The 23,421-nt window shown below is 61.0% G+C and overlaps 2 protein-coding genes across 4 annotated transcripts in view; one reads left to right on the top strand and one right to left on the bottom strand.

The window, feature by feature from the left end:
* HRAS (HRas proto-oncogene, GTPase) overlaps positions 1-12,702 on the top strand; it is a 20,264-nt gene extending 7,562 nt beyond the window's left edge. For 2 of the 3 annotated variants that reach the window (XM_038765152.1, XM_038765153.1), the window contains exons 2-7: positions 4,493-4,646; positions 4,759-4,937; positions 5,035-5,194; positions 5,359-5,486; positions 9,075-9,199; positions 11,996-12,702. In XM_038765152.1, the coding sequence (XP_038621080.1) occupies positions 4,536-4,646; positions 4,759-4,937; positions 5,035-5,194; positions 5,359-5,486; positions 9,075-9,199; positions 11,996-12,255 (963 nt within the window). In that variant the 5' untranslated portion in view covers positions 4,493-4,535 and the 3' untranslated portion in view covers positions 12,256-12,702. The remainder of the gene's footprint in view (positions 1-4,492; positions 4,647-4,758; positions 4,938-5,034; positions 5,195-5,358; positions 5,487-9,074; positions 9,200-11,995) is intronic. The other variant, XM_038765154.1, reaches the window with a different exon arrangement.
* A 412-nt stretch (positions 12,703-13,114) lies between these two features.
* On the bottom strand, positions 13,115-21,463 carry LOC119944154 (basic proline-rich protein-like). The gene is made up of 13 exons (XM_038765373.1): positions 21,226-21,463; positions 20,964-21,031; positions 20,749-20,906; positions 20,461-20,544; positions 18,604-18,681; positions 15,891-16,016; positions 15,703-15,765; positions 15,394-15,530; positions 15,130-15,301; positions 14,914-15,048; positions 14,408-14,855; positions 14,219-14,359; positions 13,115-13,369 (listed from the first exon to the last, which is right to left on the bottom strand). Exons 1-13 carry the CDS (start codon positions 21,461-21,463, stop codon positions 13,115-13,117), a joined length of 2,103 nt encoding a protein of 700 aa, XP_038621301.1.
* Between the last annotated feature and the right edge of the window lie 1,958 nt (positions 21,464-23,421).

Raw genomic sequence — 23,421 nt, 5'->3', positions numbered from 1 at the left:
TGGAGTCAGAGGTCATGGGTTCAAATTCCGACTCCACCAATTGTCAGCTGTGTGACTTTGGGCAAGTGACTTCACTTCTCTAGAATACATGTATATTCTATTTATTCTATTTACTTTATTTTGTTAGTATGTTTGGTTTTGTTCTCTGTCTCCCCCTTTTAGACTGTTGGGTAGGGACTGTCTCTATATGTTGCCAACTTGTACTTCCCAAGCGCTTAGTACAGTGCTCTGCACACAGTAAGCGCTCAATAAATACGATTGATTGATTGATTCTCTGGGCCTCAGTGACCTCATCTGTAAAATGGGGATGAAGTCTGCCAGCCCCATGTGGGACAACTTCATTACCTTGTATCCCCCCCAGCGCTTAAAACAGTGCTTGGCACATAGTAAGCGCTTAACAAATGCCATCATTATTATTATTACTATTATTAACAAATACCATTTGTTAGAGAAGCAGTGTGGTTCAGTGGAAAGAGAATGGGACTGGGAGTCAGAGGTCATGGGTTCTAATCCCGGCTCCGCCACTCGTCTTCTGTGTGACTTTGGGCAAGTCACTTCACTTCTCTGGGCCTCAGTGACCTCATCTGTAAAATAGGGGTGAAGTCTGCCAGCCCCATGTGGGACAACTTCATTACCTTGTATCCCCCCCCCCAGTGCTTAGAACAGTGCTTGGCACATAGTAAGCACTTAACAAATGCCATCATTATTATTATTATTTATTTTTATTTATTTATTTTACTTGTGCATATCTATTCTATTTTATTTTGTTAGTCTGGTTTTGTTCTCTGTCTCCCCCTTTTAGACTGTGAGCCCACTGTTGGGTAGGGACTGTCTCTATGTGTTGCCAATTTGTACTTCCCAAGCGCTTAGTACAGTGCTCTGCACACAGTAAGCACTCAATAAATACGATTGATGATGATGATGATGATGATTATTATTACCATCATCATTAACAGATACCACAAATGATAATTACGATGATGTGGCTGGCCTCTCTGTGTCCTTGGCACTCCCCTGGGGCACCATGCGGAAGAGAGACCTGCGTGGGTATGGCCTTCTGCTCCACGGGTACCCATGTCCACAGTTCATTCAATCGTATTTATTGAGCGCTTACTGTGTGCAGAGTCCAGTGCTCTGCACACCGTAAGCGCTCAATAAATACGACTGAATGAATGGTTCAGTCCACGGACCAGGCCCGGTCCCCGACCGCCTGGGTGAATGGTTCGGTCTGTTGGGTAGGGACCGTCTCTACATGTTGCCAACTTGTACTTCCCAAGCGCTTAGTCCAGTGCTCTGCACACCGTAAGCTCTCAATAAATACGACTGAATGAATGGTTCGGTCCACGGACCGGGCCCGCTCCCCGACCGCGTGGGTGAATGGTTCGGTCTGTTGGGTAGGGACCGTCTCTACATGTTGCCAACTTGTACTTCCCAAGCGCTTAGTCCAGTGCTCTGCACACAGTAAGCGCTCAATAAATACGATTGATTGATTGGGGAATGATGATAATAATAATAATGGCATTTGTTAAGCGCTTACTATGTGTGAAGCACTGTTCTAAGCGCTGGAAGGGAATAGTAATCATAATAATGGCATTTGTTAAGTGCTTACTATGTGCGAAGCACTGTTCTAAGCGCTGGGGGGATACAAGGTGATCAGGTTGTCCCACGTGGGGCTCAGAGTCTTCATCCCCATTTTCCAGATGAGGGAACTGAGGCTCAGAGAAGTGAAGTGACTTGCCCAGAGTCATACGGCGGACAAGTGGCGGCTCTTTGCCCGCATTGGGCAGGTGAGCATGGCACAGGCCTGAGTCTCCTCCTCTAGCCCTGCCCATTGGCAGCTCAGTGATGCCTCTGCCTTCCAGGGTCCGGCTGCCCACCATGCCACCCTCCCCCGCAGCCCCTAATCTTGCTCGGGGAGGAGGGGGGTGTCTCTGCCCCCGCTGCCCCCTGCCTCATTCATTCATTCATTCATTCTTTCAGTCGTATTTATTGAGCGCTTACTGTGTGCAGAGCCCTGGACTAAGCGCTTGGGAAGTCCAAGTTGGCAACGTCTAGAGACGGTCCCTACCCAACAGCGGGCTCACAGTCGAGAAGGGGGAGACAGACAACAAAACAAAACATATTAACAAAATAAAATAATAAATATGTACAAATAAAATAGGGTAATAAATTCGTACAGACATATATACATATATCCAGGTGCTGTGGGGAGGGGAAGGAGGGAAGGCGGAGGGGATGGGGAGGGGGAGAGGAAGGAGGGGGCTCAGTCTGGGAAGGCCTCCAGCCGCCCACCTCCCCGTAGGATCCAAACTCTGGTCCTGGGAGGCCTGGGACCTCTCCTCCTCCTCCCATCCCCGCCAGGACCGCCGCCTCCGGGATGTCTTCCTCAGTGGAAAAAAAAACACGGTGTAACGGGTAGAGGCCGGGCCTGGGGCTCAGAAGGACCTGGGTTCTCATCCCGGCTCCGCCGCTCGCCTACCGCTTGCCTGGAGGAGCCGCGTGGCTCAGTGGACTTTGGAGTCAGAGGTCATGGGTTCAAATCCCGCCTCCGCCACTCGGCTGTGTGACTTTGGGCAAGTCACTTCACTTCTCTGGGCCTCAGTGGCCTCGTCTGGAAAATGGGGATGAAGACTGTGAGCCCCATGTGGGACAACCTGATGACAGCCCGCCCACCAGTCAATCAATCAGTGATCTTTATGGAGCCCCGACTGGGTGGAGAGCGCTGTACTGAGCGCTTGGGTGAGCACAATACAGTAGAGTTAATAGCGTGCAGCCTGCCCACAAGGAGCCTACCATCTAGTGAGGAAGACAGACAGGAAAATAAATTACCGGTAGGGGAAATGGCAGTGTAAATCTCATTTCCTGAGGGGCCCCTTCCTCCCCCTCTCACCTCCTAACTTCTCCCTTTTAAGTGATTTGCCCGTCTCGTCCTGAAGTCAATCAATCCATCAATCAATCGTATTTATTGAGCGCTGACTGTGTGCAGAGCACTGTACTAAGCGCTTGGGAAGTCACATTAAGAGAAGCAGCCTGGCCTAGTGGATAGAAGCAGAGGCCCAGGAGTCAGAATTACCTGGGTTCTAATCCCAGCTCCACCGCTTTCCTGCTCTGTGACCCTGGGCAAATCACTTCACTTCTCTGGGCCTCAGTTCCCTCATCTGTAAAATGGGGATGAAGGCTGTGAGCCCCATGTTGGACAGGGACTGTGTCTGACCTGATGAAGTTTGTACCTAGCTCAGCGCTTAGGACAGTGCCTGGCACATAGTGAGCACTTAACAAACGCCACTGTCATCATCCTTAAGATCCCAGCGCTTATAACAGTGCATTGCACATAGTAAGAGCTTAATAAACGCCATCATTATTATTATTGGTATCACCGGGTGACCTTGGACGCGTCGCTTCACTTCTCTGGGCCTCAGTTCCCTCATCTGCAAAATGGGGATGCAGACTGTGAGCCCCATGTTGGACAGGGACTGTGTCTGACCTGATGAAGTTTGTACTTAGCTCAGCGCTTAGTCCAGTGCCTGGCACATAGTGAGCACTTAACAAATGCCACTGTCATCATCCTTAAGATCCCAGCGCTTATAACAGTGCTTTGCACATAGTAAGCACTTAATAAACGCCATCATTATTATTATTGGTATTACCGGGTGACCTTGGACGAGTCGCTTCACTTCTCTGGGCCTCAGTTCCCTCATCTGCAAAATGGGGATGGAGACTGTGAGCCCCATGTTGGACAGGGACTGTGTCTGACCTGATGAAGTTTGTACCTAGCTCAGCGCTTAGGACAGTGCCTGGCACATAGTGAGCACTTAACAAACGCCACTGTCGTCATCCTTAAGATCCCAGCGCTTATAACAGTGCTTTGTACATAGTAAGCGCTTAATAAACGCCATCATTATTATTATTGGTATTACCGGGTGACCTTGGACGAGTCGCTTCACTTCTCTGGGCCTCAGTTCCCTCATCTGCAAAATGGGGATGGAGACTGTGAGCCCCATGTTGGACAGGGACTGTGTCTGACCTGATGAAGTTTGTACCTAGCTCAGCGCTTAGGACAGTGCCTGGCACATAGTGAGCACTTAACAAACGCCACTGTCGTCATCCTTAAGATCCCAGCGCTTATAACAGTGCTTTGCACATAGTAAGCGCTTAATAAACGCCATCATTATTATTATTGGTATTACCGGGTGACCTTGGACGAGTCGCTTCACTTCTCTGGGCCTCAGTTCCCTCATCTGCAAAATGGGGATGGAGACTGTGAGCCCCATTGGGGGGATGGAGACTTTGAGCCCCACTGGGGGGACAGAGACCAAGTCCAACCCTATTTGTTTGTGTCCGCCCCCGATGCTTAGTACAGTGCCTGGCACAGAGTAAGCACTTAACAGATACCGTTATGGTTATTATTATTATTAATTGGCCGTTCCCGACCCGGGCTGCGGAGGAACGCCGTCGTTCCGCCCCGCGGCTGACGCCTCCGCTGGTCTTACAGGGAGGAGGCCGGGCGACCCCGGGCCCCGGGCCCCGGCGGGAAGATGACGGAGTACAAGCTGGTCGTGGTGGGCGCGGGCGGCGTGGGCAAGAGCGCCCTGACCATCCAGCTGATCCAGAACCACTTCGTGGACGAGTACGACCCCACCATCGAGGTGAGGGCCACACCCCGCCGCGGCCCTCGCGCCCGCCCCGTCCTGTCCCCCGTCCCCACCTGATCGGGGGTCTGAGGCCCGCCGCTAACGCCCCGCCGCCCGGGCCCCGCAGGACTCGTACCGGAAGCAGGTGGTGATCGACGGGGAGACCTGCCTGCTGGACATCTTGGACACGGCGGGGCAGGAGGAGTACAGCGCCATGCGCGACCAGTACATGCGAACGGGCGAGGGCTTCCTCTGCGTCTTCGCCATCAACAACACCAAGTCCTTCGAGGACATTCACCAGTACAGGTGAGGGGGCGGGAGGACGGTGTCGGGGGCTGGGGAGGCGGGAGGGGGTCTCTCCGGCGCCCTGCCCACCCCGGCGCCCGTCTCCTCCGTCCCCCAGGGAGCAGATCAAGCGGGTGAAGGACTCGGAAGACGTGCCCATGGTGCTGGTGGGGAACAAGTGCGACTTGCCCACGCGGACGGTGGAGACGCGGCAGGCGCAGGAGCTGGCCCGCAGCTATGGCATCCCCTACGTGGAGACCTCCGCCAAGACGCGCCAGGTAGGCGGGCGGGACGGGCCGGGGGCCCCGCCGCCCTGCCCCCTCCCCGGCCAGGCGCCGACGGGGCCGCCTCGGCCCCGGAGACCCCGACGCCCCGACGCCCCCGGGCCCCGGCCCCCCCGCCGCAGGGCGCACTGACCGAGACCACCTTTCCCTTCACACAGGGCGGTGGCGGCAGCGGCGGCTCTGAGCTCCGGGACTCCCGGCCGCCGGGGGGCTCGGCCCGCGGCCCCTGCGGACGCAGCGACTCACCCGCCCGCCCTCGCGCTCCGGCCGGCCGGTCCCTCGCGCTGTAAGTCTCCCCAGACGGCGCCGGGGCGGGCGGCGGGGGGGGCCGGGGCCGGGGGGGGCGGCCGTCCCCCCTCGCCCCGTCCCCCACCCTCCACCCCCCTCCACCCGCCCCTCCCCGGGGGTTTTCGCGGCTCCGAGCGGAGACGGCGATGCCCACAGAGAGCTCCCCGATATCTGGGCCCGCCGGCACCGCGAGAGGCCCCCCACCCCGTCCCCCTCACCGGGCCCGGCCTGGGATCCCGGAGCCCCCTCCCTCTCCTCTGACCGGGAGCGGGACTCCTCGCTTGAGGGAGCGCTGGGCACTCCCGGCCCGGGGGTCGTCCCGAGTTTGAAGTCCCATGGGTCCCGGGGCCGGGGGTGAGCGTCTCCCGACGCGAGCCGCGGGCAGGGGCCGGCGCTCAGTAAATAGCATCGACGGGTCGGGCGCCGGTCCCCGGCTCTCTCCGTCCTCCCTGGGGCGGGCGCGCCGTGGGGCGGCATCTGGCCGGAAGTCCTGGCCAGGCCCCGCGTCCCTCGGACGCGGGCTGGCGCGGTCGTCGTCCCCTGCCAACCCCCAGACGGGACGACGATACCCCTTTGGGACGGGTGTCGGATCGGGCCCTAGGGCCCCTGGCTGAGGGTCCCCCGGGGGGCATCCGGGAGCCCCCGCCCCTCGGAGCGTGGCCGTGCCCTCCGCCCGCAGAGCCCTATTGGCCGGGGGAGGCCGCGGGGGCTGTCGGGCCCCTGGTGGAGGGGTGGGGGCTCAGGTGAGGTGAAGGGGGAAATCACAGGTGCCCCCTTCCCCAGGACAGGGTGCGCCCTCCGAGGGAGGCGGGAAAGGCCGGCCGGCCAGTCGGACCTCGCCGGCTCCGGCGCCCCTGGCCTGGGGCCTAGAAGGCGGTGTCCGCCGGACCTGTCGGCGACCGAGACCTCTGTGTCTGAGGCCGCCCGGCTGAGTGCCATCCCCCTGAAGTGAAACCCCATGGCTGAGGGCCCACCCCCACCCCACTGAGGGCAACGGTCCCTCCCCAAAAGACCCCTGTGGCCTAGGCCTCCTGACTGAAGCCTGAGGCCGTGTGCCACCGCCCCCAGCTGAGGCCCCTCCTGACTGAGACTCCATGGCTGAGCGTGTCCCCTCCACCTCCCCAGACAGACCCTTGTGGCTGAAGCCGCCTGGCTGAGCCCCCCCCCGACTGAGACTGTCCCTCAAAAGACCCCTATGCCTGAGGCCTCATGGCTGTGGCCTCCAACCCCCACCTGAGGGCCTCGTGGCTGAGCCCCTGCCTCTAGATCTCTGTGGCCACGGCCCCCTTCCCCTCGCCAGAGACCCCACGGCTGAGGCCACCCCTCAAAAGACCCCTGTGGCTGAGGGCCTCATGGCCGAGGCCCCCAACCCTCCACCTGAGGCCCTCATGGCTGAGGCCCTTGTGGCTGAGCCCCCCAGCCCCCTCAGACCCCTGGGCTGAGGGCCCCTTCCCCTCGCTTGAGACCCCACGGCTGAGGCTGCCCCTCAAAATACCCCTGTGGCTGAGGCCTTGATGGCCGAGGCCACCCTTCAAAAGACCCCTGTGGCTGAGGCCCTCATGGCCGAGGCCGCCCCTCAAAAGACCCCTGTGACTGAGGCCCTGATGGCCTTATCCGCCCCTCAAAAGACCCCTGTGGCTGAGGACCTGATGGTCGAGGCCGCCCCTCAAAAGACCCCTGTGGCTGAGGCCCTCATGGCTGAGGTCGCCCCTCGAAAGACCCCTGAGGCTGAGGCCCTCATGGCCGAGGCCGACCCTCAAAAGACCCCTGTGGCTGAGGCCTTGATGGCCAAGGCCACCCTTCAAAAGACCCCTGTGGCTGAGGCCCTCATGGCCGAGGCCGCCCCTCAAAAGACCCCTGTGACTGAGGCCCTGATGGCCTTATCCGCCCCTCAAAAGACCCCTGTGGCTGAGGACCTGATGGTCGAGGCCGCCCCTCAAAAGACCCCTGTGGCTGAGGCCCTCATGGCTGAGGCCGCCCCTCGAAAGACCCCTGAGGCTGAGGCCCTCATGGCCGAGGCCGCCCCTCGAAAGACCCCTGAGGCTTAGGCCCTCATGGCCGAGGCCGCCCCTCAAAAGACCCCTGTGGCTGAGGCCCTCATGGCCGAGGCCGACCCTCAAAAGACCCCTGTGGCTGAGGCCTTGATGGCCAAGGCCACCCTTCAAAAGACCCCTGTGGCTGAGGCCCTCATGGCCGAGGCCGCCCCTCAAAAGACCCCTGTGACTGAGGCCCTGATGGCCTTATCCGCCCCTCAAAAGACCCCTGTGGCTGAGGACCTGATGGTCGAGGCCGCCCCTCAAAAGACCCCTGTGGCTGAGGCCCTCATGGCTGAGGCCGCCCCTCGAAAGACCCCTGAGGCTGAGGCCCTCATGGCTGAGGCCGCCCCTCGAAAGACCCCTGAGGCTGAGGCCCTCATGGCCGAGGCCGCCCCTCAAAAGACCCCTGTGGCTGAGGCCCTCATGGCCGAGGCCGCCCCTCAAAAGACCCCTATGGCAGAGGCAGTGATGGGCAAGGCCACCCCTAAAAAGACCCCTGTGGCTGAGGCCCTCATGGCCGAGGCCGCCCCTCAAAAGACCCCTGTGGCTGAGGCCCTCGTGGCCGAGGCCACCCCTCTAAAGACCCCTGTGGCTGAGGCCGCCCCTCAAAAGACCCCTGTGGCTGAGGCCGCCCCTCAAAAGACCCCTGTGACTGAGGCCCTGATGTCTGAGGCCACCCCTCAAAAGACCCCTGTGGCTGAGGACCTGATGGCCGAGGCCGCCCCTCAAAAGACCCCTGTGGCTGAGGCCCTCGTGGCTGAGGCCGCCCATCGAAAGATCCCTGTGGCTGAGGCACTGATGGCCGAGGAGGCCGCCCCTCAAAAGACCCCTGTGGCTGAGGCCCTCATGGCCGAAGCCGCCCCTCAAAAGACCCCTGTGGCTGAGGCCCTCATGGCCGAGGCCGCCCCTCAAAAAACCCCTGTGGCTGAGGCCCTGATGACCAAGGCCGCCCCTCAAAAGACCCCTGTGGCTGAGGCCCTCATGGCTGAGGAGGCCACCACTCAAAAGACCCCTGTGGCTGAGACCCTCATGGCCGAGGCCACCCCTCAAAAGACCCCTGTGGCTGAGGCCCTCGTGGCTGAGGCTGCCCCTCAAAAGACCCCTGTGGCTGAGGCCCTCATGGCCGAAGCCGCCCCTCAAAAGACCCCTGTGGCTGAGGCCCTCATGGCCGAGGCCACCCCTCAAAAAACCCCTGTGGCTGAGGCCCTGATGACCAAGGCCGCCCCTCAAAAGCCCCCTGTGGCTGAGGCCCTCATGGCTGAGGAGGCCACCCCTCAAAAGCCCCCTGTGGCTGAGGCCCTCATGGCCGAGGCCGCCTCTCAAAAGACCCCTGTGACTGAGGCCTTTATGGCCGAGGCCGCCCCTCAAAGGACTGCTATGGCTGAGGCCCGTGGCCAAGGCCCCCGCCCCAAGTTGAGGCCCTTATGACTGAGCCCCCCCTCAGACCCCTGCACCCCAATAGCTGAGGCGCCCAGTCCCCCCATCCCCCGGCCCCCCTCCCCCGGGGTTGTGTCTGAGGCCCCGGGCCCGCGGCTTGGCTTCCCCCCTAGGGCGTGGAGGACGCCTTCTACACGCTGGTGCGGGAGATCCGGCAGCACAAGCTCCGCAAGCTCAACCCGCCCGACGATGGAGGACCCGGATGCAGCAACTGCAAGTGCCTCCTCTCCTGACCCAGGTCTGACTGGACAACACCCCACCTCCTCTGCATGAGCCCGCCCACAAATCCGGACCCCGCCCCCTCCCCCGGCCACTCAATGGAAAGAGCCCTGGCTTTGGAGTCAGAGGTCATGGGTTCAAATCCCACCTCCGCCACTTGTCAGCTGTGTGACTTTGGGCAAGTCATTTCACTTCTCTGGGCCTCAGTTCCCTCATCTGTAAAATGGGGATTAAGACTGTGAGCCCCACATGGGACAACCCCATCACCTTGTAGCCTCCCCAGTGCTTAGAACAGTGCTTGGCACATAGTAAGCGCTTAATAAATACCATCATCATCATCATCACAGACGGGGCCATGCCCCTCTGCACGAGCAATCCCCATTTACAGATGAGGGAACTGAGGCCCAGAGAAGGGAAGTGACTTGCCCAAAGTCACCCAGCTGACGAGTGGCGGAGCTGGGATTTGAACCCGTGACCTCTGACTCCCAAGCCCGGGCTCTTTCCACTGAGCCACACTGCTTCTCCATCCAGACCAGGCCCCTCCCTGTTGAGACCCCCTCGCCCCCCCCCACAGACCAGACCACACATCCGGGACACTGTGCCCCGCCCCCCAGCCAGACAACGCCCCCTGGAGGCACAGCCGATAGAACTGGGCCCCGCCCATAGGGGCACGCCCCTCCCCCTCCACACTGGCCCCGCCCATCCCCGCGGGCCCCCTCCCCCGCCCAGCAGGCACCTCCCACTTCTGACGTTGCCCTGCCAACAGGCCCAGGCCACGCCCTGTACCGCGTGACCCTCCCTTCGCCACGGCCCCGCCCACATACCCAGGCCACGCCCCTCGCCATGTGACCCACCCATCACCGTGTGCCCCGCCCGCAACTATAGGCCAAACCCCTCACCGCGGGCCCCGCCCACAAGTCTAGGCCCCAAACATATCCCCAGGCCACGCCCCTCAGCGCGGGCCACGCCCATAGGTCTAGGCCCTCCCACCACGTGACCGCCCCTCACCGAGGCCCCACCCACAAGTCTAGGCCACAGCCGCGCCCCTCATCACGTGACCTGCCCATCACCGTGGGCCACGCCCTTCGCCACATGGCCCTCCCTTCACCGCGGCCACGCCCACAAGTCTAGGCCCCGCGCACAGGCCAGGCCACGCCCCTCATCATGTGACCCGTCCCTCGCCACAGGCCACGCCCACACTGCTATGCCCCGCCCACAAACCCAGCCCCCACCCCTCACCACGTGACCCCGCTCACCGCGGCCCCGCCCACATGCTCAGGCCCCGCCCCTCCGCGCATGCGCGGCAGCCAGCGGCAGCTCCACCAATCGGGCTTCGGGGAGAACCGGCCCCGCCCACGGCGTCGGGAACGGGTCTGGAGGGGGGGGCTGGCTGCTCATTCATTCATTCGTTCATTCATTCATTCATTCCATCGTATTTCTTGAGCGCTTACTGTGTGCACAGCACTGGACTAAGCGCTTGGATAGTACCATTCGGCAACATACAGAGACGGTCCCTACCCAACAACGGGTTCACAGTCTAGAAAGGGGGGGGAAACGGACAACAAAACAAAACACGTAGACAGGTGTCAATAGAGAAGCAGCGTGGCTCAGTGGAAAGAGCCCGGGCTTTGGAGTCAGGGGTCATGGGTTCAAATCCCAGCTCCGCCAATTGTCAGCTGGGTGACTTTGGGCAAGTCACTTCACTTCTCTGTGCCTCAGTTCCCTCATCTGGAAAATGGGGAGTAAGACTGTGAGCCCCACGTGGGACAGCCTGATCACTTTGTAACCTCCCCAGCGCTTAGAACAGTGTTTTGCACATAGTAAGTGCTTAATAAATGCCATCATTATTATTATTACTTAGACCATGAGCCCCATGTGGGACCTGATTAGTAAGCATTTAATAAATGCCGTTAAAAATAGCATCAGAATAAATAGAATTATAGCTATAATAATAATGTTGGTATTTGTTAAGCATTTACTGTGTGCCAAGCATTGTTCTAAGCACTGGGGGAGATACAAGATAGATTATCCCACGTGGGGCTCACAGTCTTCATCCCCATTTTATAGGTGAGGGAACCGAGGCCTAGAGAAGTGAAGTGACTTGCCCAAGGTCACACAGCTGACAAGTGGCGGAGCTGAGATTAGAACCCATGACCTCTGGCTCTCCAGCCCGAGCTCTTTCCACTGAGCCATGGTGCTTCTCTTATACACATTATACACGCTATATACACATTGCTCCTTGCCTCCCGTCAGTCAGGCTCAGACGATCACCCCCTCTTCCCCCTGCCTGCCCACTATGAGCCCACCCCCTGCCCAGGGAGGAGAGACTCTCCGGGGTTAGGTGGGGGCGGCCCAGGGTCCTCTGGGAGGGGTCCCAAGAGCCCAGGTTTCTTGCCTCACATGGGGGTGGCCTTCCAACTGCTTCCTCCTTCCTCCTCTATATTATTATTATTATTATTGTATTTGTTAAGCGCTTACTATGTGCCAAGCACTGTTCTAAGCGCTGGGGTAGATACAGAGTAATCAGGTCCCACGTGGGACTCACAGGAGAAGCAGTGTTGCTCAGTGGAAAGAGCACAGGCTTTGGAGTCAGAGGTCATGGGTTCAAATCTCGGCACTGCCACTTAGCTGTGTGACTTTGGGCAAGTCATTTCACTTATCTGTGCCTCAGATACCTCATATGTAAAATGGGGGTGAAGACTGTGAGCCCCCCGTGGGACAACCTGATCACCCTGTTACCTCCCCAGCGCTTAGAACAGTTCTTTGCATATAGTAAGCGCTTAGTAAACGCCATCATTATTATTATTATTTGCAGCCGCCGGGCCCGGGCCGGGGGCCGTGAAGGTGCGGCCCACCCAGGAGGAGGAGGAGGAGGAAGCGGCCCGGAGGAGGCCCCGGAGCATCCAGGAAGGAAATGCCGAAGGGGCCCGAGGGAGGAGCCCACACTGGACCGACCCCCGCACCGGACCGACCCCCGCACCGGGCCTGCCCCACGGATTGACTCCGACCCCAACCCCGGCCCATCCCCAACCACTTAACTTTTGGCGCCCCTGCTCCCCGCCCCCCGCCGGCTGAATCCCCAGTAAATTATTGTTTGACGGGGGTCTCCCCCTCCCCACTCCGGACAGGGGGCCGGGCGGGGTCCGCCCCCGGTCCCTCAGACCGGCGAGGCCGGATGTCCGCAGAAACGAGCGACGGACCGTCCCCTCCTCTGACCCGGCGGAGGCTCCGGGCCCGTGGGCAGGCAGGCCAGCCGGCCGGCCGGGAGGTGCACTCTCCCGTGCGTGCGTCCGTGGGTGTCTGTCTCCTAATTGTGTAATCTGAGCGGTGGGCTGAGGGATGGCTTTTGTGTGATGCGGGGAGGGAAGGGGGAACTTGTATATGCTGATGCATGAGAGGCTCTGGAACCTGGGCTGGGAGGAGAGGGATGGGGGCCGCTCTGCTCTCCGGGGCCCCCCCTGCATCTGGGGCAGGTGGGTCTACACTGCTCCGCCTTAGGACTTTTTAGCTTAAAGGGGGGCAGGGGGAAAGAGTGGGTGCACGGTCCCTGGGGGGTGGGCAGGGTGGGGTGGGGGTTCTGGTGCTGCAATCGCGCGAAGAGCCTGTTACGGTCATTAAACTCCCTGTGGCGGACACTGCCCTGGGCTGCTGCGGATGCTTCTGGGGGCAGGGGGTGCTGCGCCCCCTGGTGGCGGAGGAGGGATGTCGTCGGCAGGGAGGGCATGGGCGGAGGCTGTAGGTAGCGCCCTTTGGCTAGTAGGGAGCGGCGCCCCCTGGTGGCGGAGGAGGGATGTCGCCGGCACAGAGGGCCAGGGCGGAAGCTGTAGGTGGCTCCCCCTGGTGGCGGAGGGGGGACGTCGCCGGCCCGGGGGGTGAGGACGGAGGCCATAGCGCCCCCTGGTGGCGGGGGGACGCTGCCGGTCCAGAGGGCTCCCTAGGCAGGTGGGGCGCGGCGCCCCCTGGTGGCGGAGGAGGGTGTGGGCAGAGGCTGTAGGTAGTGCCCCTTGGCTAGCAGGGAGCGGCGCCCCCTGGTGGCGGAGGAGGGATGTCTCCTGCACAGAGGACGCGGGCGGAAGCTGTAGGTGGCTCCCCCTGGTGGCAGAGGGGGGATGTCGCCGGCCCGGGGGGTGAGGATGGAGGCCGTAGCGCCCCCTGGTGGCGGGGGGACGCCGCCGGTCCGGAGGGCTCCCTAGGCAGGTGGGGCGCGGCGCCCCCTGGTGGCAGAGGAGGGCGCGGGCGGAGGCTGTAGGTAGCGCCCCTCGGCTAGTAGCGTGACTCAGTGGAAAGAGCCCGGGCTTTGGAGTCAGAGGTCATGGGTTTGAATCCCGGATCCACCAATTGTCAGCTGTGAGACTTTAGGCAAGTCACTTCACTTCTCTGGGCCTCAGTTCCCTCCTCTGTCAAATGGGGATTAAAGCGGTGAGCCCCTCGTGGGACAACCTGATCACCTTATAACCTCCCCAGCGCTTAGAACAGTGCTTTGCACGGAGTAAGCGCTTAACAGATACCATTATTATTATTATTAGAGGGAGCGGCGCCCCCTGGTGGCGGAGGAGGGATGTCGTCGGCCCGAGGGGTGAAGAATGAGGCCGTAGCGCCCCCTGGTGGCGGAGGGACGCCGCAGGCCCCGAGGGCCCCCTAGAAGGTGGGGCGCGGCGCCCCCTGGTGGCGGAGTAGGGATGTTGCCGGCAGGGAGGGTGCGGGCGGAGGCTGTAGGTAGCGCCCCTCGGCTAGTAGCGTGGCTCAGTGGAAAGAGCCCGGGCTTTGGAGTCACAGGTCATGGGTTCAAAGCCCTGCTCCGCCAACTATCAGCTGTGTGACTTTGGGCAAGCCACTTCACTTCTCTGTGCCTCAGTTCCCTCATCTGTAAAATGGGGATGAAGACTGTGAGCCCCCCGTGGGACAACCTGATCGCCTCGTAACCTCCCCAGCGCTTAGAACAGTACTTTGCACAGAGTAAGCGCTTAACAAATACCATCATTATTATTACTATTATTAGAGGGAGCGGCGCCCCCTGGTGGCGGCGGAGGGTTCTTGCCGGCCCAGAGGGCCCCCTAGGACGGTGGGGTGCGGCGCCCTCTGGTGGCCGAGGAGGGATGTCGCCGGCAGGGAGGAAGCGGGCGGAGCTGTAGGTGGCGTCCCCTGGTGGCGGAGGGACACCACCGGCCCAGAGGGCCCCCTAGAAGGTGGGGCGCGGCCCCCCCTGGTGGCGGAGGGGGGATGTCGCCGGCAGGGAGGGCGCGGGTGGAGGCTGTAGGTAGCGCCCCTCGGCTAGTAGGGAGCGGCGCCCCCTGGTGGCGGAGGAGGGATGTTGTCGGCCCGAAGGGTGAGGACGGAGGCCGTAGCGCACCCTGGTGGCGGACGAACGCCGCAGGTCCAGAGGGCCCCCTAGAAGGTGGGGCGCGGCGCCCCCTGGTGGGGAGGAGGGATGTCGCCGGCACGGAAGCCGTAGCGCCCCTCGGCTGGTAGGGAGCGGCGCCCTCTGGTGGCGGAGGAGAGACATCGCCGGCCCGAAGGGTGAGGACGGAAGCCTTAGTGCCCCCTGGTGGCGGAGGGACACCGCCGTTCCAGGGGGTCCCCTAGGCAAGTGGGGCGTGGCGCCCCCTGGTGGGGGAAGAGGGATGTCGCAGGCACGGAAGCCGTAGCGCCCCTCGGCTCGTAGGGAGCGGTGCCCTCTGGTGGCAGAGGAGGGGCATCGCCGGTCCGGAGGATGAGGACGGAGGCTTTAGAGACCCCTGGTGGTGGAGGGACACTGCCGTTCCAGAGGGTCCCCTAGGCAAGTGGGGCGTGGCGCCCCCTGGTGGGGGAGGAGGGATGTCGCAGGCACGGAAGCCGTAGCGCCCCTCGGCTCGTAGGGAGCGGCGCCCTCTGGTGGCAGAGGAGGGGCATCTCCGGCCCGGAGGGTGAGGACGGAGGCTTTAGCGCCCCCTGGTGGTGGAGGGACACCACCGTTCCAGAGGGTCCCCTAGGCAAGTGGGGCGCGGCGCCCCCTGGTGGCGGAGGAGGGATGCCGCCGGCACGGCAGCCGTAGCGCCCCTCGGCTCGTAGGGACTGGCGCCCTCTGGTGGCAGAGGAGGGGCATCGCCGGCCCGGAGGGTGAGGACGGAGGCTTTAGCGCCCCCTGGTGGTGGAGGGACACCGCCGTTCCAGAGGGTCCCCGAGGCAATTGGGGCGCGGCGCCCCCTGGTGGCGGAGGAGGGATGCCGCCGGCACGGCAGCCGTAGCGCCCCTCGACTGGAGGGGAATGGCGCCCCCTGATGGTGGGGGAGGGATACGGAGGGGGCCGTTGGGTGCAGCGCCCCCCTGGTGGCAGAAAGGAGGTTCTGCCGGTCAGGAGGGTGCGGCGCCCCCTGGTGGCGGAAAGGAGATTCTGCCGGTCACGGGGGTGCGGCGCCCCCTGGTGGCGGAAAGGAGATTCGGCCGGTCACAGGGGTGCGGCGCCCCCTGGTGGCAGAAAGGAGATTCGGCCGGTCAGGAGGGTGCGGCGCCCCCTGGTGGCAGAAAGGAGATTCGGCCGGTCACAGGGGTGCGGCGCCCCCTGGTGGCAGAAAGGAGATTCGGCCGGTCAGGAGGGTGCGGCGCCCCCTGGTGGCAGAAAGGAGATTCGGCCGGTCACAGGGGTGCGGCGCCCCCTGGTGGCAGAAAGGAGATTCGGCCGGTCAGGAGGGTGCGGCGCCCCCTGGTGGCAGAAAGGAGATTCTGCCAGTCACGAGGGTGCGGCGCCCCCTGGTGGCAGAGAGGAGATTCGGCCAGTCAGGAGGATGCGGCGCCCCCTGGTGGCGAAGTCTGAGGGAGGCTGCCGGACACTGTACTGGCCGCCGCGACTTCCAGCCCTCCTTGCGGGAGGGGGGGGGGGGAGAAGGAGGGGGAGGGCCAGGGGAGTCCATGAATCTCCCACCCAGGACTGACGTGGGAAACTCCTCATCTTCCCACCCAAACCCTGTCCTCCCCCTGACTTTCCCAACACTGTAGACAACATCACCATCCTTCCCATCTCACAGGCCCATAACCCTGCCATTCCCCTGGGCTCTTCTCTCTCTTTCAACCCACATGTTCAATCCATCACTAAATCACAGTGGCTCAGTGGAAAGAGCCCGGGCTTGGGAGTCAGAGGTCATGGGTTCTAATGCAAACTCCGCCACTTATAATAATAATAACGACACTTTTATTAAGCGTTTACTATGTGCAAAGCACTGTTCTAAGCGCTGGGGAGGTTACAAGGTGATCAGGCTGTCCCACAGGGGCTCACAGTCAATCCCCATTTTACAGATGAGGTAATTGAGGCCCAGAGAAGATAAATGACTTGCCCAAAGTCACACAGCTGACAATTGGCAGAGTCAGGATTTGAACCCATGACCACTGAGTCCAAAGCCCGTGCTCTTTCCACTGAGCCACGCTGCTTCACTTGTCAGTTGGGTGATTTGGGGCAAGTCACCTCACTTCGCTGAGCCTCAGTTCCCTCATCTGTAAAATGGGGACAACCTGATCACCTTGTATCCCCCAGCACTTAGAAGAAGCTTAGAGAAGCAGCGTGGCTCAGTGGAAAGAGCAGAGGCTTGGGAATCAGAGGTCATGGGTTCTAATCCCGCCTCCACCACATTCATTCATTCATTCAATTGCATTTATTGAGCACTTACTGTGCGCAGAGCACTATACTAAGCACTTTGGAAGTACAAGTTGGCAACATATAGAGACGGTCCCTACCCAACAAGGGGCTCACAGTCTAGAAGGGGGAGACCTGTCTGCTGTGTGACCTTGGGCAAGTCACCTAACTTCTCTGAGCCTCAGTTACCTCATCTTTAAAATGGGGATTAAGACTGTGAGCCCCCCATGGGACAATCTGATCACCTTATATCCCCTGGGGTGCTTAGAACAGTGCTTTGCACCTAGTAAGCGCTTAACAAATGCCATTATTATCATTATTAGAACACTGCTTCGTGCATAGTAAACGCTTAACAAACGCCATCAACATTATTATTATTTTATTATTATTATAAATCCTGTCGATCTCACCTTCACAACATGGCTAAAACCCACCTTCTCCTCGCTATCCAAACTGCGGCCACGTTACTTCAACGTGGCACAGTCTTCTAGCCTGTGAGCCCGCTGTTGGGTAGGGACCGTCTCTCTATGTTGCCAACTTGGACTTCCCAAGCGCTTAGTACAGTGCTCTGCACACAGGAAGCGCTCAGTGAATACGATTGAATGAATTCAACCGTTAAATCCATCCCTCCGGGATGATTGTATCAGCCTCCCCGCTGACCTCCCTGCCTCCCGTCTCTCTCCAGTTCAGACTTCACTCTGCCGCCCGGATCACCTTCCTCCAAAAGCGTTCGGCCCAAGTCACCCCCGCCCTCCTCAAGACCCTCCGGTGGTTGCCCATCCACCTCCGCCTCCAACAGAAACGCGTCCCCGCTGGGTTTGGGGGCGTCCAATGTGCTCGCCCCCTCCTACCTCATCGGGCTACTTGGCTCCTCCAACGCCCACCTCGTCCCCCGGGCCTCCATCTCTTCTAGGCCGCCACTCCCCCTTTTAGACCGTTGTTGGGTAGGGACCGGCTCTAGATGTTGCCGACTTGTACTTCCCAAGCGCTTAGTACAGTGCTAAGCACACAGTAAGCGCTCAGTAAATACAATTGAATGAATGAAGGACTGACCTCTCGCCGTCGGGTCCCGGCTCTGGCCTGGGCACGTGGGTGAGGCCCCGGAGCCAGGCTCTGCTGTTCCCTTCTGGAAGGCTACTGGAGAAGCAGCGTGGCTCAGTGGAAAGAGCCCGGGCTTTGGAGTTAGAGGTCATGGGTTCAAATCCCAGCTCCGCCACTTGTCAACTGGGTGACTTTGGGCAAGTCTCTTCACTTCTCTCTCTTAGAGAAGCAGCGTGGCTCAGTGGAAAGAGCCCGGGCTTTGGGGTCGGAGGTCCTGGGTTCGAATCCCGGCTCCACCACAAGTCTGCTGGGTGACCTTGGGCAAGTCACTTAACTTCTCTGAGCCTCAGTCACCACATCTGTAAAAATGGGGATTAAGACTGTGAGCCCCACGCGGGACAACTTGATCACACTGTAGCCCCCCCAGTGCTTAGAACAGTGCTTTGCACATTATGTTGCCAACTTGTACTTCCCAAGCGCTTAGTACAGTGCTCTGCACACAGTAAGCGCTCAATAAATACGATTGATTGATAATAAGCGCTTAACAAATGCCGTCGTTATTATTATTATTGTTCTCTGGGCCTCAGTTCCCTCATCTGTAAAATGGGGATGAAGACTGGGAGCCCCCCGTGGGACAACCTGATCACCTTCTGGCCTCCCCAGCGCTTAGAACAGTGCTTTGCACATAGTAAGCGCTTAATAAATGCCATTATTATTATTATTATTATTATTATTGTTACTGGCACCAATCAGGGGCGGGGCCGGGCCCTGGGACCGACCAATCAGAGAGGGCCCGCCCACCTCGGGGCGGGGCCCCGGACGGACCAATCAGGACAGGGTATTCGGGACCCGCCCATCTAGGGGCGGGGCCACAGGACCGACCAATCAGGGCGGGGCCTTTAGGACCCTCCCACCTCGGGACGGGGCCTGGCCCTCATCCCCCCTCTCCATCCCCTCCATTTTACCTCCTTCCCTTCCCCACAGCACCTGGATATATGTATATATGTTTGTACAGATTTATTACTCTATTTATTTATTTATTTTACTTGTGCATATCTATTCTATTTATTTTATTTTGTTAGTATGTTTGGTTTTGTTCTCTGTCTCCCCCTTCTAGACTGTGAGCCCACTGTTGGGTAGGGACTGTCCCTATATGTTGCCAACTTGTACTTCCCAAGCGCTTAGTCCAGTGCTCTGCACGCAGTAAGTGCTCAATAAATACGATTGATTGATTGATTGAATGAGGTCCCCAGCTGGAGGTTGTCCCTGACCTTCGCAATCCCCATTAGAGGCAGTGTTGCCTAATGGCTGGAGCCTTGGGAGTCAAAAGGACCTGGGTTCTAATCCCGGCGCCGCCGCTTGTCTGCTGTGTGACCTTGGGCAAGTCACTCAACTTCTCTGAGCCTATATTCCCTCATCTGTAAAATGGGGGTTCAATCCAGTTCTGCCGGCCGACTGAGTCTGTGAGCCCCAGGTGGGACCCGATGATCCCGGCTCCACCACTTGTCTGCTGTGTGACCTTGGGCAAGTTACTTCACTTCTCTGGGCCTCAGTTCCCTCACGCGGAAAATGGGGATGAAGACCGTGAGCCCCACCTGATCACCTTGTATCCCCCCCAGCGCTTAGAACCGTGCTTCTGACATGGTAAGTGCTTAACAAGTACCATCATCATTATTATTATTATCTTGGATCTACCCCGGTGCTTAATACAGTGCTTGGCACAAAGTGAAATCCCATGGCTGAGTGGGTAGAGCCCGGGCCTGGGAATCCAGAAGTCATGGGTTCTAATCCTGACTTCACCACTGGTCTGCTGTTATCTTAGCTGCGTCACTTCACTTCTCTGGGCCTCAGTGACCTCATCTGTAAAATGGGGGTTGAGACTGTGAGCCCCCTGTGGGACAGGGACTGTGTCCAACCCTATTACCTTTTATCATCTACCTCAGTGTTTAGCACAGTGACTGGCACATAGTAAGCACTTAAGAAATACCATAAATTGCTTTTTCTTTACTAAATATCACCATTATCATTCCGGTTTCCGGGACTATTGTGTGTTATATTGTTCGTTTGTCCTCTCCGGGACTATTGTGTGTTATATTGTCACATTGCCCTCTCCCAAGCGCAGAGTCCAGTGCTTTGCACACAGTAGGCGCTCAATAAATACGATTGACTTGATGGGCACTCAAAAAAAGTCATCCCCCCCCCCCCCCCCTTTTTAATGGTATTCGTTAAACACCTACTAGGTACAAGATGATCAGATCGGATCCAATCCCCGTCCCATGTGGGGCTCACAGTCTTCATCCCCATTTTCCAGATGAGGAAACCGAGGCCCAGAGAAGTGAAGCGACTTGTCCAAAGTCACCCAGCGGACAAGAGGCAGACCAGGAGGAGAAGCCAGGTTCTTCTGACTCGAGGCCCGCTAGGCCGCTCTTGGCTCAGTCTTGGGGTGGGCTCTCTGGAGGGGGGCAGCTGATTCCAAGCTCTGCCAGCAGCCTCCTCCCGCTCCCCCGACCCCTCCTCGGTGCCCAGTGGGGTCTTCGGAAGTGAAGCCCCTTCCCCACAAGGAAAACGGCAACGGCATCTGTGTAAAGGCTCCTTTAACGCGGAGGGTCAGAGACAAGAGGCGGACAGGTCCATACATTGGTTCACGGCGGGCAGGGAGGGTCTGAGACGTAAGTTTGGCTTTTTGGGGTACAGACAGACACGGTTTCAATACATTACACCTGGGTGGGGGACCCGGGGGAGGCTGTCGACAGACCACCCACTAAACACTTAAAAAAAAACCCCGAGTTACGTCTTGGGGGATGAGGGCGGGGGCACGCGCTGTGTACCCTCAAACGCTATTGCACAAAGCCACCCGCCCCTCACCCCGTTTCTGCCCCAGAGGTGGCCTGGTAGGGAGCAGGTTTTTCCTGAGTTCACCTGACCGTGACCCTGCCCTCCCCTTAGGGTCAAAGGCGGGGGTCCCCTGCCTCCGCACCCTCGGTTGGAAGACAAATTCCATAGGCCCGATGGCGCCAGAAGGGACTCCTGCTTCTCTACCATCCCCACAAAGGGGCAGGGGGAGGGTCACCCTTGTGGGGTGCTGACCGGACATAGGGTGGCCAACCGGACCCCGGTCAGGCTGCCTGATGCTACGTACCGGCCAGCCGGTTTGGGCAAAAACGTGGGAGGCCACCCACAGTGGTTGGCACAGGGGCGGGCGAGGATCTGGGTCCGATGCCCCACCCGTGGTCATGGAGAGGGACAAAGGATGGAGAAGACGGCCTGGGACGGCCCCCGGCCTTGACACTGCTTTGGTTCTGAGGCCCCCCTCCCCTCCTCACTCCCGTGACCCTTGCCTCCCTGCCCTGAGAGGTCGCAGGCCCCCTGGGCCTCTTCCTGGGGATGGGCAGGATGGGTACCGGGCCAAGCCCGGTGACCCTGGTCCCCGCCGGGGTGGCCAGGGGCTGCCGGGCTCCTGGCCGAGGGGGGTGGGCGAGGCTTGGGGGGGTCTCCCTGGAGGCCAGGCACTCGCCAGTCCGGGCCGCCCCTGGCCAGAGGGTCCACCCACAGCCCTCTGCTCCCCACGGGCCGCCCGTCTCCCCACTGGCAGAGCCCCCCACCCAGGTTGGCAGGCTGGAGTGGGGAGGGGATGTCCATGGGCCCCATGGAGGAGCTGGAGGTGGGGATCTAGGACCCGCCGTCCTTTCTGACTCGGGGGGACGTCAAGGGGGAGACACCCTCCCCACTCCCGGCCTGCGGCCGGTTATTGCATAGACGTGGAGGGCAGCAGCAGAGGCCCGGTGGTGGATAGGCGCATCTTAGGGCCCGACAGCTGCTCTGGCCGGGGCTGTGCCCTCAGCCCCGGGGGGTGGGAGTTTCCAGCCTCCTCATCCCCCTCCGTGTGCCCTCCCCGAGGAGCGGGCTCCCACAAGGCATCCGGACCCTTGGCCGGCTTTCGGACCGCACGGCTAAGGTACGGAGGATCCCCGGGAAAGAGGGCCGTGGCGGCTTGGGGCAGGGTGGGATGACTGCTTGTGCCAAGGCGAGGGGCGCGGGTGGCGGCTGCCTTCGCCCCACAGGCACGTGCCCTGCCGGTCGCCCGGTGCCAGCTCGCCCGCCTAAAACGGCACCGGTTTGGGCCCGTGTGGCGGAAGCGGCCAGGGGCCGTCCCCGGCCTGCTTGTCGTCGGGCGGGCGGCTGCGGGGGTCCCCGTGGGCGGCGGCCCACCCGGTGGGGGACAGGGGCAGGGCCGTCTGCTTCCTGGTGGCCAAGTTCTGGTCCGTGGCGTGGGCCACGTGGAGCGGCGGGCTGCTCCGGATCAGGCAGAAAGGGCTGGGCCGGGCCTCGGCCGCCGGGTTGGGGGGCGGCGGGCCGGAGGGTCCCACGGGGACGGCGTCGGAGAGGCCGGGCAGGCTACCTGAGGGCCGTAGGCGGAGGAGCCCGGCCCCCGCCCTCCCGTCCTCTCCCTCCACGAGGTCGTCGATCTCCCCGGTGGATGCGGCCTTGGGGAGGGGGCAACGCCGGGCTGGGGTGAGGCCGGGCCCCGGGGCTTCCCACTCTGGCAGGTTGGCACGGTGGAACGTGGGAGGATTGGCATCCCCGAGTTTTAAGGGGAGGGTCTCCTCGGTGGCCGGGGCGGGCAGGGCCTTCTGGTCTTGGCCCAGCTCTCCATCGACGGCGACGCTCGGAGGGGGCGGCGGCAGATCGAGGGGCTCGTCGAGGTCCCCGGGAGGAGGGAGTTGGGGGTAACAGCCTTCCTCGGGGAGGGTCTCCAGGGGTGGGAGCTCTTCGGGGAGGGGGGGCGGCGGGAAGGGGCACGGCTGGGCGGGCGGCTCCCACTCCGGGGCCTGTGGCGGGGCGGGAAACGGGGCCTCCTCCTCCCCAGTCCGGCCGTCCGGGGGTCCGGCCTCCGGCTCCCGGGGGACCCCGTCCTGCGGGCAAGGGGGGACGACGGGGTCCACGGGGGTGGAGGGAGCCAGGGCCTCGGCCTCGCCGTCGGGGGAGCGGGACGGCGACGAGGGAGAGGGTCCCGGTGGCCGCTTCTCCTCAGCGGGGGCGTCCAGGCCGTGCCCGGTCCAGGGTCCGGGGAGGGCGGCGGGCAGAACGGGGGTCGTGGCCCCGGCGGGGCTGCGGTGGGGCGGGGGTGGCCCCTGGGGGCGGGCGCCAGTTGAGGGGGTCTCCGGGCCCCTGGGGGGCTTGCTCTGGCCGTTGGCGGCGAGGCCGGGCTTCGCGGGCACCGGGCTGAGGGCCAGCTCCAGGCCCAGGGGCTTCTTGGGGAACTCGTCGGCTTTGGCTTGGGAGAAAAATAACCATAATCATAATCATCAGCATAATGATGGTACTTGTGAAGCGCTATGTGCCAAACGCTGTTCTAAGTTCCTCTTCCCATCAGATTCATTCGTTCAATTGTGTTTATTGAGCGCTTACTGTGTGCAGAGCACTGGACTGAGCGCTTGGGAGAGGATAGCTGTAATTCTATTTATTCTGACGATTTGGACACCTGTCTACATGTTTTGTTTTGTTGTCTGTCTCCCCCTTCTAGACTGTGAGCCCGTTGTTGGGTAGGGACCGTCTCTGTATGTTGCCGACCTGTACTTCCCAAGCGCTTAGTCCAG

Source organism: Tachyglossus aculeatus, chromosome 22 (genome assembly GCF_015852505.1).
Source record: "Tachyglossus aculeatus isolate mTacAcu1 chromosome 22, mTacAcu1.pri, whole genome shotgun sequence".
Taxonomy (NCBI): Eukaryota; Metazoa; Chordata; class Mammalia; order Monotremata; family Tachyglossidae; genus Tachyglossus; species Tachyglossus aculeatus.
This window is presented reverse-complemented; position numbering and strand designations above follow the sequence as displayed.

What these genes read in the sequence shown, in the direction of transcription:
- LOC119944154 (XM_038765373.1), bottom strand. Translation starts at nt 21,463, where the DNA reads ATGGACATCCCCTCCCCACTCCAGCCTGCCAACCTGGGTGGGGGGCTC. An exon ending in CTAGGGGACCCTCTGGAACG is followed by an intron (nt 15,049 to 15,129) that starts GTGGTGTCCCTC and finishes CTCTGCCACCAG; the next exon opens with AGGGCGCCGCTCCCTACGAG. An exon ending in CTAGGGGGCCCTCTGGGCCG is followed by an intron (nt 13,370 to 14,218) that starts GCAAGAACCCTC and finishes CCACCTGCCTAG; the next exon opens with GGAGCCCTCCGGACCGGCGG.